The 15,329-nt window shown below is 42.9% G+C and overlaps 2 protein-coding genes across 7 annotated transcripts in view; one reads left to right on the top strand and one right to left on the bottom strand.

Moving 5' to 3' along the window:
• Positions 1–2,799, bottom strand: part of RPRD1B (regulation of nuclear pre-mRNA domain containing 1B) — an 84,748-nt gene extending 81,949 nt beyond the window's left edge. For 3 of the 5 annotated variants that reach the window (XR_006355069.1, XR_006355070.1, XM_043989820.1), the window contains exon 1: positions 2,242–2,796. Coding sequence is in view for 3 of the 5 variants with exons in the window: in XM_043989820.1 (XP_043845755.1) it covers positions 2,242–2,392 (151 nt within the window). In the remaining 2 variants the exon portion in view is untranslated. Of the gene's footprint in view, positions 1–2,241 lie in introns of all 5 variants that reach the window. The other 2 variants (XM_043989819.1, XM_043989822.1) reach the window with 2 other exon arrangements.
• A 58-nt stretch (positions 2,800–2,857) lies between these two features.
• The window catches only part of TTI1 (TELO2 interacting protein 1), a 47,668-nt gene continuing 35,196 nt past the window's right edge, over positions 2,858–15,329 (top strand). The window contains exon 1 of one of the 2 annotated variants that reach the window (XM_043989818.1): positions 2,858–2,971. The gene's annotated coding sequence lies outside the window, so the exon portion shown is untranslated. The remainder of the gene's footprint in view (positions 2,972–15,329) is intronic. The other variant, XM_043989817.1, reaches the window with a different exon arrangement.

The following is a 15,329-nucleotide window of genomic DNA, read 5'->3' as shown; positions in this document are numbered from 1 at the left end:
TAAACACTGAGTTCCCTTCAACTTCTTACCTATGACTATGAACTGAAATTTTTCCAGCACCTGAAATTATGAGTTACATATGAGGCCTAAGGACAAGAAATAAAATTGTTTCACTGGCTACAATGACAATTATTTTCATCGTCCTTCCAGCCAAACTATTATGATGTGCTTAGAATGAAACACTCCTGCCTACCTTAGGCAACAGTCTATATCCCTAGAGAGGAATCACGTGTGTTAAAGAAAAGTCAGGTCAGAGGAAAATATGGACCTTGAGAATTATTGAAACAGTCATTTTTTTTAAAGCCCCAGATACATGGAAAACACACTACAAAACTCTAATCTTTTGTGACGTTAAAAAGTAAGGCTCTGTTCAAAAGGCAAAAATTGATTATTTAAGCTCTCCGTCTTCCTTCCCCTTCCCTTCTCTTCCACCCTTCAACCCCACTCTCCCAATCAGTTTATTTCATTGTTGGACAGCGACAAAAACTTGCTGACTTTCTTTTGAGGTCCTGAGAACAGCTTTAAAGTTATCCACTTTATAAGCAACATGATATTTTCTTTTTAAAGAAGTTCCTTCTTCAAGAGCATTTTAAACTAGAGTACAGAAATGACTTCACACTAAATTTTTTAAAAAGGCTGAAAAAGAAACACAGGAGTATGCACTAGATAAACAGAAATATTTCTGGTAATGAAAAAGCAATAATTTTGGCAAAGTAATTTTAAGGACTTCAGAGGTATTTAAAATATTGAATTTGGAAACCTCTGAAATATGCACTTTTCAATGATAAAGGGTGGGGAAGAACACAGAGAAGCAGCATCAAAACCTATCACAGAACCCCTAATGACAGTTCAAGTTTCGGGGAAGGCACAGTACCTTACATTTAATATTTTTGCTGATGTGAACTAGCTCAACTACAACCAAAAAAAGTCTCTGGCACCTTACTTTATACCTAACTTTAGCTACCTCACTGAGTACCTCAATGAGGACACAGCATGCAGGCTCCTTCATCAACCCACAAAAAGATGCTGGATATTCAAAGAGAAAAAAGTAAACAGGCAGATGTGTCAGAATGAGGTTCCTCCCTCCCAAACAAAGCATTTGGGAGTAGTCAACAATCACAAAGGAGTGGGTACTCTGAGATCTGCCCAAAGGAAAAAGATGCAGGAAAAGGTACAAGGAGTTCAGATACTTGAAAGCAAAAAGGGTATGGAAGAAGTTGTGGGGAGGAGTGCCCATGTGAAGGGATGGAGATTCAGATGGGGAGGGGTGTGTGGAATGGTAAATGACAGAGGCAGTGATGGAGAGCTGGAAGCTAGAAAGTCATAACGGGTGTGCATGGAGAGTTGGGCACTAGTCAGAAAGGCCCTGGTAGGTTGGGAGGGACAGGTAGAGGTAGTGGACACCTGGAGAGAGATGAAGAGGGGCACCTGGTGGTTTGGGGCTTCTCAGACAGACAAGGAGGGGTTCATGGAGGGCTGGAAGTGGAAAGTGTGTGGGGACAGAGAACAGACAGGTGGTGGTGAGCTGGAGGTCTGACACTCACAGAGAAGGATGCATGGCAGATTGGGGAGTTGGATGGCCATTGGTGGAAAGGCATCCACGGAGGATGAAGGGAACTTACTATACAGTATCTGGCACAAAAAAGGGGTTCACTAAATGCTTACTGACTGTCCAGACAGAGGAGGTGGAAGGCAGGTGGGACTGAGGGGCTGTGAGCTCCTCGATCATAAGGACTGTCCTTTGTCATTCTGGGAGTCCCCAGAGGCAGGCAGAGCTGTGGATCAATAAATGTCCGACTGTCAAGTCAGGCAGAGCTAGGGGAAGTCAGGGACCAGACAGAAGCACACGGAGGGGGGGCACAATGGGGAACTGGACGGAGAGAAGTGGGGAAGGGCCTGAAAGATTGCCCCACCCCTCTTAGCAAAATGTCTGACACATAGTAGGCGTTTAATAAACGCCCGCTTCAAGCGCCAAAGGAGGTAGAGGAAGGCTGGAGAAAAGAAGCACATGGAGAAGGATGCGTGGAGGATTGAGGAGCTGGGCAGGATTGGGGGGTTCCTGGAGGGCTGAGGTGGGGAGGTAGCACAGTGCCCGACACATAGTAGGTGCTTACTAAATGGATTCGGGCAGAGGCAGGGGAGGCAGGGGGCGGGACAGCAACACACCGAGGCACGGGGCATTGGGGAGCTGGGCATACAGACCGGGAGGCGGGGGCCGGGGAGCCCCGGCGGGATACGTACCTTTGCGGAGCTCGCGATGCCACACTGAGACGATGGGCCCCGCGTGCTTGCGGTGGTGGATCAGCCACAGAGACAACGTCTGGACGCTCTGCTGGGAGTTACTCAGCTCGGAGAGTTTCTTCTCAAGCGCGGACTCCGAGAAAGAGGACATGGTGGCGGGAGGGAGGGAGGACCGGCGGGCTTCCAGGCGGGGCGGAGCGGGAGGCGGCAGCCGATGGACTCGAGGCCCAGGGCGAGATCCAGTCCGAGACCGACCTGCGACTAACTTGTCAGGCCAGGCCGAGAGCCTGAGGGGCCGAGGCCTGAGGGGGAGGCCGAGTCTCCTCAGTAACAGCCGCCTCCGCCGCCGCCACAAGATGGCCACCTGACCTCTCACCCCGCCGCGAGAGAGGGCAAAGGGCAAGGGCCGGCACAGAAACAGGAGGGAAGCGGGGCGGGAGGAGGTGAACGGCTGCTGAGCCTTACCTTTGGTGGACTTTCACGTACCCTCCTAGAAAGCAGCCCAAAGGATGAGATAGAGAGGGAGGAGGGGGAGCGGGAGGGGAGGCCGAGCCCCCCTGCGGAGTTCCCGGAAGGGGCGGGTACCGCTCTCCTGGCGCGCGAGCTCACAGCGTCTAAGGTGGTCCCTTTTTCCCGGCGTCCTGGGACCTTTCTCGTGCTTCGTCGCACCGGACTAAACGTCACTTCCGGGAAGGAGAGCGAGTGGTAGGAAAAGCTAGAAGAGAAACAGGTAAGGGAAAGTGATCGGAGCTGGGGGAAGGAGTTTCGCCGGGTAGGAAAAAGGAGGGTTCGGCTAACTGGAGAAAAAAGGTTAAAGGGAACGCGAGGTGAGGACCTAGGCTAGAGGTGCTTTTTCTCCTGGCCGTCTCTCTCTGCTCTGGGAGTTCGGAGACCTGGATTCCAGCCCCAACACTTGCTTTTAAAGCCTCAGTTTCCTTGTGTAAAGGACTGAGAATCTGGCCTGCCCCCTAATCACTGACTAACCTGAGGGTAGGCGATCCTTTGTCTGGAACCTTTAATTGGGTGATAGAGTGTGAACCTAGCTATTGATTGATTTAGTTGAACTACTGATTTGGCTCCCCTGCGTCGGGGCTAGTTCTCATCTCAGGATGCTGCTCTAGGACAAGGCTTCTTAAACTTTTTCCCCTCGAGACCCCTTTTCGCCCGAGAAATTTTTATGCGACCCTAGGTATATAAAATAGGTATACATACATAACCTTTTACTGTTGACAGATTTTTCATAACCTCACATTCAGAGGCCTACAGTTTAGGAAGCGTGCTCTAGGAGCAGAAGACCACAAAGTAAACCTGTACTTAGCGCCTGCTGTGTGCCCTGTACTGTGCTAAGTAAGTACTGAGGCTACCAAAGAAGGCAAAAGACAAAAGCTTCCTATCCTCCAGGAGATTACATCTAAGAAAAAGCTACAACTTACAAGTAAGATATTTGAAATGGGAAGTAATAACACTTGCACTGTGCTTCTACAAGGAAAGTAAGTCTTAGTAATAATGGGTTTGCAAAGCACTTTACAAGTATCTCATTTGTTCCTCTCCACACGCCTGGGAGGTAGGTACTTTTATCATCCCCATTTTCAGGTGAGGAAACTCGAGGCAGAGAGTTAAGTGATGTGCCCAATGTCACCTCGTTAGTGTCGGGAAGTTGGATTTGAACTCAGGTCTTTCCATCTCCAAAACTCTAAGCTACCCCAAATGCCATAATTGAAATGTATTAGCCTCATTCCTATACCATCTTTGCGGTCCCAAGTAATCTTCCCGCAATAGCCTTTTCCCTATCATAACTAAGAATTACATACCAATTCATAGTTTAGAAAACACTTTACTCACAGCAGCTTTATTTTTTCATTTGATCCTCCCAACATTCCTGTTAGGAAGGTTGTGCAGGTATTATTTCCCCCCATTTACAGATAGGAAAACAGGGACATCAAAGAAAGTGTCACAGAGCTAATAAGATGAAGAGCCCAGGAGTCCATTTGTTTTACCCCAAATACAGCCTTCTTTCCCAGGTAATACACTTGTTTGCATTCTATCCCACTCAGCACTAACCACTTCAGCCTTCCCTAACCCTTATCTATATTCTCCCAAGCTGGTCTCCCCACATAGAACAAGATCATTCCCATTTCTGCACGTTTGTTCATATGGTAACACGCCCACAGCAGCTCTGCAGGTCTAGGGACTCTTTTGACAGAAGGTGTTATACAAGTGAAGAGAGTAGTGGATTAACATTTAGAGGATTGTGGTTTTGAATCCCAGCTTTACCACTTAACATTGTTTAGTCTTTTTCCAGTCTTGTCCAACTCTTCATGGCCCTTTTTGGGAAAGATCATGGAGTGCTTTGCCATTCTCTTCTCCAGCTCATTTTACAGATGAGGAAACTGAGGCAAAGAGATGAAGTGGCTTGCCCAGGGTGACACAGCTAATAAGCATCTGAGGCCAGATTTGAACTCAGGAAGATGAGTCTTCCTTATTCTAGACCTGGCACTCTATCCATGTGCCACCTAGCTGCCCAGTCGCTTATATTAACCTTTTCATTTAATCTGGTCTTTTTTTTCCTCATCTATAAAATTAAGAACTTGGCACTGAATGATTTCTAAGGGCATTTCTAGCTCTAAATCTTGTGACCTTCGACTAGCTAATTCCTTTCTAATTATCTGGACTTTGGGGTTCATCTCAAACTTACCTTTTCCATGAAGCTTTCTCCTGTGGCTCTGACATAGAGTGATATGAATCTTCTTCCAACTCCACCATCCCACCAGAGTGCTTTACTTTTCAGATCAAACTTATCTATTTCTCCATAGCTGTTCTCCTTTTAAATCTATGGCACTATTTTGTTATACAGATGAAAGAACTATTATTTGCTCTCTTTCCCTGGTACTGAAAGGATGCTTACCAAATTAGTCTTACCTCTGGTGCCAAAGACTTTTGTGAACCATTTCAGCTCAGCAAACATATATTATTGTTTACATGGCCTTGTTTCTTGTACATAATTTGGGCCATGAATGTGTCTCTGCTCAATTTAAGTCTGCTCAGAAGTCATCTTCATAGGGAGCACTTAAATGCTTGTTGATTGGACAAAATCCACAAGCATTCATTAAGTGCCCATTATGCACAAGGTGAAGGGGATAAAAAGAAAAGAATAAAAAAGAGCATGTGACCTCAAGGATTGGGGCATAAAATTATAACATACAGGTGTAAATATAAGCTAATTTGAGGAGAGAGCAAGAAAGAGCTTGCTTGCATCAGGGAAGGCCTCAAGTAGGTGGTGGCACTGACATAAAATTACAACTCTACAAGGTTGAATTGGGAAGATGGCACATTCAGTGTAGACAATTTATGCCAGGATACTGAGACAGGACTGGGAATGTCAGATTCAATGTGGCTGGGTGTGAAGGAGGGTAGCATGAATAAGACTGAAGAGGTACACTGGAGCTAGGCTGACGAATTTGTACATTATCCTGAGAGCAGAATAGCTAGACATGGTCTAAATGTGCTTCATATGATTGTGTTGATAGCTGTGTGAAAGATGGAATGAAGTGGAAGGAGACTGGAAGTGGGGATACCAATTACTATAATAGTCTAGGCCACATGTAAGGAAGGCCTAAACTAGGGTAAAAATCATGTTGACTGGAGAAAGAAAGACTGGAGTAAAGGCAAGAGATGTTGTGAAGATGTATTCAATAAGACTTTCCAACTGAATGCATAGAAAACGTGAGAGGATGACTCCAAAGTATGTAACTCAATGGAAATGCCCTCAATAGAAATTGGGAGATTTGGAAGAGAGAAAAGTTTAGTGGGCAAAGATGATGAGTTCTGTTTTGGACTTGTTGCATTTAAAATGGGACATTAAGTTAGAGATATCCATTTAGCAGGGCAGCTAGGTAGCTCAGTGGATAACGCACCGGCCCTGGATTCAGGAGGACCTGAGTTCAAATCCGGCCTCAGACACTTGACACTTACTAGCTGTGTGACCCTGGCTCCCAGGGCACTACTTTTTCCAGCTTCTCCTCCTGTCCTGACTATTTTTCAGTATCCTTCATCCTTCTCCCTCCCCCTAAGCAAGGACATCCCTTCAAGGACTCTGTGCTGGGCCCAACTCTCTTCTCTCTATATACTTTCACCCTTGGTGATCTTACCAACACCTTTCTGTAGATTGCCCCCAAATCTATGTAGCCAATCCTAATCTTCCTCCTGAATTTCAGTATTCCATAGCTAACTGCACATCTGTAGTCCAACCCAGAGAGAATTCTCTCTCTCTCTCTCTCTCTCTCTCTTTTTTTTTTTTTTGGTGGGGCAATGAGGGTTAAAAGACTTGCCCAGTTTAGATAGTGCCCTGGGAGCCAGGAGAGAAGAGAGTATTCAGGAGGAAAGGGGTATTCAACAGTGTCAGAAGCTAGAGAGAGGTCAAGAAGAATGAACACTGAGAAAAGGACATTAGATTTAACACTTGAGATTATTGGTAACCATGAGAAGAGCAGCTTCATTTGATTGGTTGGGTCAGAAGTCCAATTCAGGTGGTTGAGTGGGGAATAAGAAAGTAAAGGCAATGTGAATAGTTAGCAGCTTCTAGGAACTTGGTGGTAAAAGGAAGGAGAAATGATAGCTTGAGGGGCTTGGATGGCAGGGTCAGGTGAAGTGTTTTTGATCCCTGCAGAGACCTTGGCAGGGTCAGATTACAGACAGAAGATCAAGAATTTCCATGGTGGAGCATAGACAGTTAAGGGTTTGATCGAGACCATCAGTCAACAAGCATTTATTAAGCACCCACTATGTACCAAGTATAGTCATGAGAAAAGAAAGTGAGTCCAGAGTAGGTGTAATTGATCAGAAGAACAGATGCATTGTGGAGGGACTAATTATCATGTTGAAGATGAAAAAATAAGTTGGGGGGAGGAGTAGATAGTGATAGTAAGAGATGGAGGGGGAAAAACATCCATGTATCCTTAAAAACTAAACAAGTAAACAGAAGAGAGCAGAAAGTCCAAAAGTGAGACACAGACAAGCAGGGCAGTACTGAGACTACATGCTAAATTTAAAATGTACTCCTGAAAAGCTACATAGTGGATAGTCATAATTCCATATGCAATCCTTTTTTATTGTTCTTTGTGTAAGGAAATATTCATAAGTGTTGGTGTTTTCCTCAAGTTTCATAATAGTAAAAGGGAAACATTGTGTGAAAGAATGGGTTGGAAGGAGTGAAGCCGAGGGAGAGAAAAAGGATGGAGATTATGATAAGAGGGGAATTTAAGATCATGGAGGTGGCAGTGAGATCTAAGACATGGATTCCTGAGCAAAGTTGTAGGTCCTAGGAATTAAGATAATTAATGAATTGGGGGTTGGGGGGGACCAACATCAGTGTGTATATCAAAGTTTTCAACAATGAGGGCTGAGGATTGTAGGGTAAAGAGGAAGATGGTAGGTACTGAGATCTCTGGGAAAGATACTTAATATATAATATAAGTAAGACCTTAAGCCAAGGGGTGGAGTGATGAAAGTGGAAAGGAGTCACAATCTCTACCCTCAGGTTTACCAGTGAATTGAAGGTGGTAATTATAGTAATGATGATAATGCTAATACTTGGGCAGTTCAATTCAAGAAACATCTATTAAGTACCTACTAAAAATAGGCACTAGGGTGAAGTGGGGGAGGGGAAAGCCCCTGCCTTCAAGGAAGTTCCATACCTTTGGGAGGAAATAAATAAGAATAATACTAGGAAAATTGTAGAGTCAAAGAGCAGTAACAGCTAATAGAGTTTAGAAAGGCTTCCCAGAAGCAGTGACCATTCTGAGCTGAGACTTGAAGAAGAGTAAATACACTGAGAAAAATTCAGAAAGAGATCCTTCCACACCTAAGGGATGGCTTGCATGAATGCTGCACCAGGTGGGAGTTGGGCACTGAGTTTGGGAAACAGCTGGTAGCCCTACTTTGCTGGATCTGGAAAGGGAGGTGGGGCCAGATTGTACAGAGCCACAAATGCTAGGCTATAGCTTTAACCAAAGGCAATGGGAGACATGACTGTGATAGCAGGTAGAGTGCTACAGTGCTGAGGAGAGGGCCAGAGTTTGGTAAAAACTATAGGGTCAGCACCTTAATATTTGCTTCCTTGATCTGGAAGCATAGGTTGTACCTCTTCCCAAACCTGGTCTCTGAAACCTGAGTGTGGGAAGGGTTTGTCTTGTGAATTTGGCGGTGACCTATGGGACAAGTTGAATTCTGATTTTTGAAATGAGATGAACATGGTATTTCCAGATTTAAGTACCCCACTCCCTTGGTTGAGAGAAGGAAAAAATTGGCAGACAAGTGATGGGTAGCATTACTGGCAGTGCATTAAGCAGCAGTATCAATTAAAACCTCCATTTCTGTAGCACTTTAAATTTTACAAAATCCTTATAAAGTAGGCTTTGCAAATATTATTTCCACTTTATTGATAAGAAAATAGGGACACTGAGTGCTTAAATGATTTACTTAAGATCACAGAGCTTATGAGAGACAGCATGGTATAACTGATAGACCACCAGGCTTGGATTCAAAAAGACTTGGGATCAAATCCTGACCTGGACATTTATTAGCTGTGAGACCTTTCTGTGCCTTAGTTCTCTCATCTTTAAAATAAGAGATCTAAATTCAGTGTCTTCTAAGGTCCCTTTCAGCTCTAAATGTATGATTCTAAGTGTTGAAGCACAGGTCTTCTTAATCCAAGATGAGTATTCTTGTACACCAAAACCTACTAATGGGCTTCCTGAGGGGAAATGAGCTCTTTGAAATAAGTCCTAAATTTGCCCTGGAGGTGCTCTGGAAAGGAAGATGCCATTTTCATAGTAGCTATTATATATTCCTAATAGAATGGAAGCTCCTTGAGAACTACTCTGAGAGGCCCTAGATAGATACATCCTCCCAGAGGGAGTGTGGCTGAATTAATTAAGTCAGGCTTGGGAAATGGCAACTAAACAGAATAGTGGAGAACTTAAGTACTAGTCTGGGTCTAGGGAGTTTTATGGTTCCTTCTAATTAATTACCTTACCCTGGTGTATTATTTTTTCATTTGTGCATTCTCTTTGCCATGATAAATAACTCCAGGAAACCACATTTTCACACTCTGGAGTTTGTAGAAATGAAGTAGAAGGGGGAAAGGAAGCAGGTGTTAGAAACCAGCACCAAGAAAGAGAGAGGTGATGGTGGGAGGAAGAATGGGAACAGGTAATCACAGTTTGACTGCGGCTGAATTTTGAACTCCAGAGTCAGGGAAGATGGAGGCTCAGAGCCTTGTGTTAGAAGTTCATTTGAAGGTTAAGACCAGGGCTTCTTAAACATTTTTGTGTTAGGGACAAGTGATGGGTATTCTAATGAAACCTAAGGCATTTGTAAAGGCATTAGAGTAAAATACATAATAAGGTTACAATAGAAACCAGTTAGATAAAAATGTAATTTTTTTCCCCATCCAACTTCACAGATCCTAAAATATAAATATTAATACATATGTATTGTGATAAAATAATGGGATTTAGCAGATACTCAAAGGCCCACCTGGAGATTAATCTAAACTGATTGAATTAAGTGAGAGTGATTGACTGCTGATGAGCCTACTTCAAGTTAACTAGATTGTAACCACACCTGGCTGGCCCTTAAGAAGGTATTTTTCTCAGAAGCTAAGGACTTTGAACTCAACTCGAGACCACCTTAAAGTCCAGTGAACAGTGGGTTTGGATGATGCCTACCAATCATCTTGAAGCAGTGTGTAAAGACCGACTATGCTCTGGACCTATAAAAAGCTTCCATACTCAGTTTGGAGGGAGTTTGGTGATTGAAGCAGGCTCATGGCAGAGGACTTGAGGAAGAACCCAACCAGGCTGGAACTCTAGGCTGGATAGGCCTTTTCTTAACTTTCTGAACTCCATGTGAATACCTGGTATGCTTTAATAAATGCTTAATATTCAAAGACTGGTGCTAAAGCTTCTAATTTAAGGCGACCACACAATTTAGATTTATATGTGTATATGTGTATGTATGTATACAAACCTAAATACACATACATACATACATACATACATACATACATACATCCCAGTACCTAGTCCAAAGACTGGGGATCCAGCCTGATTGAGAAGATAATGAAATAGAAAGGTTCTAAGCCAATATGCCCCCTGAATTGATTCTAAATGGAAGTACCAGTGTCCTGGAACAGATTCAGTGAGGCTTAAGTCCCAGAGCAATATTCTTTTTTTGTACAATTTTTCCCCCTTTTCTCTTATTCATGATTACTATTGTTAACTGTTTCCCTTCCATACTATTCCCTTCCCCATGATATTTATTCTATTATCCCTCTTCTTTCTTTTTTAAATTATCACTCTTCAAAAGGGATTTGCTTCTGTCTGTCCCCTCCTCCACTCTGCCCTTCCTTCTTTTGCCATTTTCTCTTTATCCCCTTCCCCTCCTATTTTCCTACAGCGTTAGAGAGATTACTCCACCCAGTTGAGTGTGTACATTATTCCCTCCTTGAGCCAATTCTGATGAGATTGAGGTCTTTGAGCCAATTCTGATGCGTGTTAGGCTCATTTACTGCCCAGATTAAATAGATTACTCCACCCAGTTTTGTGTGTGTGTGTGTGTGTGTGTGTGTGTGTGTGTGTGTGTGTGTGTGTGTGAGAGAGAGAGAGAGAGAGAGAGAGTGAGTGTGTGTGTGTGTGTGTGTGTGTGTGTCCCTCCTTGAGGCAACTCTGATGGGTTTAAGGTCTTTGAGCCTTTTTGATGAGTGTAAAATTCATTTACTGCCTTGCTCCTCTCCCATCTCTTCCCCCACTCCATAAGCCTTTTCCTGTTTCTTTCATGTAGGATTTCACCTCTGCCCTTCCCCCTCCCCCAGTGCATTCCCTTCACCCCTCAATTTAACCCTAAAGATGTCATCACCTAGCTAAGTGACTCAGTGGACAAAGCATCACCCCTGGACCCAGGGGGATTCCAGCCAAAACCTGGCCTCAGACACAAGACAGTCCCCCACTGTACGACCCCAGGTATGTCCCCCAGCTCCAATTTTTTATGGTTCTCTAGAATCTTGTATTTGAAAGTCAAATTTGCCATTCAGTTCAGCTCTTTTCATCACAAATATCTGAAAGTCTTCTTTTTCATTAAAATCCCATTTTTTCTGCTGAAAGATTATGCTGAGTTTTGATGGGTAAGTGATTCTTGGTTGTAATCCCATTTTCTTTGCCCTCTGGAATATCATATTCCATGCCCTCTGGTCCTTTAATGTAGAAGCTGCTAGATCTTGTGCTATCCTGACTGGGGCTCCACAGTACTTGAATTCTTTCTTTTTGGCAGCTTACAATATTTTCTCCTTGACCTGAGAGCTCTGGAATTTGACTATAATATTCCTAGGAGTTTTCCTTTTGGGATCTCTTTCTGGAGGCGATTGGTGGATTCTTTCAGTTTCTATTTTAGCTGCTTCTTCTAGAATTTCAGGGCAATTTTCCCTGAGAATATCTTGGAAGATGATGTCTAAGGTCTTTCCTTGATCATGGTTTTCAGGTAAACCAATAATTTTCAAATTATCTCTCCTGGACCTATTTTCTAGGTCAGCAGTTTTTCCCAGAAGATATTTCACATTGCCCTCTATTTTTTTTATTTATTTAGATTTGCTTTATTGTGTCTTGGTTTCTCATAAAGTCACTGGCTTCCATTTGTTCAATCCTAATTCTGAGGCAATTATTTTCATCAGAGAGCTTTTGTACCTCCTTTTCCATTTGGCCAATTTGACTTTCAAACTGTTGACTTTTTTCTCATGTCTTTCCTGCATCACCCTCATTTCTCTTTCCATTTTTTCCTCTACCTCTCTAACTTTATCTTCAAAGTCCTTTTTGAGCACCTCTATGTCCTGAGACCAATTCATATTTTTCTTGGAAGCTTTAGATATAGGGGCCCTGATGTTAACATCTTCCTCTGAGGGTGCACCTCAGTCTTCCTTGTTACTGAAGAAACTTTCTATGGTCCTCACTTTTCTCTGTCTGTTCATCTTGCCTTTCTTTTACTAGACTTTTAGCTCCTTAAAGTGGGGCACTGTTTCCAGGCTGCAGTATCCCAAGCTTACCAGGTGGTATAATTTAAGGAGGATCAGTTTCTTCACTTGCCTGGCCTGTTCCCTGGTCCGTAGATGACCCCAGGCCAACCTGCCAATCAACCAGCTTTGTGTGTTGTGGTTGTCAGCTCTGATGAGCCTGTGCTCCTCCCCCACCTGGACCACTGCTACTCAAGCCTACCTCCTAGTTCTCAGCAGGAGTGAAAAATCCAAGTTCTGCCTCAGCACCAGCATAGACCCCTGTAGTCTCCCCCCTGCCCAGGGCTCAGCCCTCGCACCAGACTGTGAGCTTAGTTCCAGACAACACTGGTGCTTCAGCTGATTCAGAGACTCTGGGGGTCTCCTCTGGTAAGGCCTTCCTGGGACTAAATCTGTGTCAGGGTGACCTTCCAAGCCGTTTTTGGTTAGAAGATGATTTCAGCACATTCTTCTGTGAGTTTTGCTGCTCTGGGCATTTTCCTATGGCGTTATTTGGATGTTTTTTGGAGCAATCATGTCATGAGTTTGAGAGCTCACTGCCTTTCCTCCGACATCTTGGCTCCCCCAGAGCAATATTCTTTATGACCTATAACTACACTATTAGTGGTAGTAAATAGTGGGAAAGATAAGATATTATGGAAACATCAGGAAAAGAACAACAAAATGACAAAGGTAAAGAAAACAACAATTATGAAAAACAATGACATCTTTTTGAAATGAAGCATTTTTAAAACCTTTTACATTGTGTCTTCAATACAATAATTTTATGTAGTCATTTTTCAGTGAGTATTTTTTTTTCTCAAGGGGATCTCATTTATATGGCATAACCTGTATTTATACCAAAACGGTACAGTCTTGTCTGGATAGTATCTTGAATCACTTTGTTACATAAAGTCTTGTTAATTAATTGTTTTATGTACTAGACCTTATCCCCCCCAATTAGGTAGCTTCTTCGGAATGGAGCTTATGTAAAATGTATCTTTAAACAAACATTTATCAAGCCCTGCCCAACTCTGTTTTATAAATGCGAAGAGTGAAAGTCGGGCAAATTAAGGGACTTAGCAAACACTACATGACTAAAGTGTTTTACTCCTCTAAAAATGCTGTGATTTCTGTGGCAGATGGATATTAGAATCTACCTCTCCTGACTCCACGGCTTTCCCAATCATCAGATTAATCCAAATTACATTTCCTTAAAGAATCTCCAAGTTGGAAGGGATCTCTGATGGAGGTCATGTAGTCAAACTTGTATGTGAACAAAAATCCCTGAAAAGTGACCATCCAGCTTCTACTGGAAAGCCTACAGTGATTGGTAGTCTGCTGTCTCCTGAGGCTCCCTCCCTTTGGGATAGTTCCCTTTTGATTCTCTCTTGACTAATTAACTACATAAATGAAAGAGAATGCACGTAGAACTAAGTATGTACTCTTGCAACATAAATAAATGCCAACTAATTCAGACTAGTTGGGAGGAAGCTAGTTACAAAAGTTTTTAAGTAGCTTACATTCACAATTTACAAAATTTAAATGTTTGTCCAAAAATTCTGTTCAGCCCCACACAGACCCCACTGATGACAGAATTATCAGGAGATGAAAATGAAACAACCAAGACTATGTAATAAAGTTCCACATTTTGCCACAGTCATTTGGAGACTAAGTTAATGTGATAATGGATTAGAATAGATCCCTAAAATGAAACCTCTTAAGGGGTAAAAAATGTTATACAAGGTAAAGTGTAGGGCAGCTAGGTGGCGCGGTGGATAGAGCACCAGCCCTGGATTCAGGGGGACCTGAGTTCAAATATGGCCCCAGACACGTTACACTTACTAGCTGTGGGACCCTAGGCAAGTCACTTAACCCCAATTGCCTCACCAAAAAAAAAAAAAAAAAAGATCAAGTGTAGAAAAAGTACTCAGGAAAAAAAAAGAAAAGAAAAAGTACTCAGATTCTTAAGGTATAAGCAATATTCTGTAGTTCAAGGGGACTAAAGTACTAGATAAGAATCCTGTATTCAGGTCCTTGCTTTGCCACTAAATCACTGTGTAACCTAGATCGGTTCACTTTCTCTCTGGGCCTCATTCTTCTGTGTAAAATATTCAAGGCCCCTTCTAAATCCTATCAGATTCTATGAACTCCCAGCTGCAGCATTTGATGAAACTTTTTGCAGCTATACATATTATAAAATATGCCTTTGAGGGTGTTGTAAATCAGGGTCCAGGACCCCACCCTGTCTGTGCCATGCTATGGGGAAGAGGAAAGAGATGATAATGAAATAGAAAAGTGTATTCTCTGACCATGATCTCTCATTACAGTCTCAGCCAGAATCCTTCCTGCCTTTTTTAGCTTCCTGGAGAGCTTATGACCAGGGTGCATTGGGTTAACTTTCAGCAGATGTTTTTAGTCAAGAATTGTTTTGTTCCTTTGAATGCAGACCTTGAGTTTATTGTTGTGACCCTGACAGAGGGACCTGTCACAGCTGGGAGACTGCCTGGCCTTCACCCTGCTGCTGAGACCAGAACCCCAACCCAGAACATTCACCTCCTATGGGGCTGTCAGTAGCCATTCTCATAAACATCAGCCTTCTCAGGTCACCTTTATGGTTGTTATCCCAGTTCCAGTGAATATTTGGAGCCAAATCAGTAAGAAATCCAAGAACCCCAGATTATAGCCTCCTAATCACCAAATAATTGTGGTTAGCACAAGTGATACACCAGCAATGTAAATGTTACTTGCAGGTGCTAAGTGGGGCTCTGTAAATCTATTCTTCCTGTTACTTTTGTTTACATTTCTCAGAATGGAATTAATCACACAAGACTGAAGCAGTTTTTTTTTATCTCCTTGATGACAAGGGAGAAAAACTTTCTTTTTTAAAGTTGGATTTGCCTTATGAAAATAACCAAAAATAATTTAAACCCATGTATGGCAAATGAATGTTCCTTTATTTAGAGCAGTAGTGTCAAACTAAGAGATAATTGGATCCCTGTGGGCTGCGTATTGACTTAGAAACCACAAATTCACATTGTTGTGTTGT

Source organism: Dromiciops gliroides, chromosome 2 (genome assembly GCF_019393635.1).
Source record: "Dromiciops gliroides isolate mDroGli1 chromosome 2, mDroGli1.pri, whole genome shotgun sequence".
NCBI classification, from domain to species: Eukaryota; Metazoa; Chordata; class Mammalia; order Microbiotheria; family Microbiotheriidae; genus Dromiciops; species Dromiciops gliroides.
The sequence above is the reverse complement of the archived record's forward strand: the minus strand, read 5'-3'. Positions and strand labels throughout refer to the sequence as shown.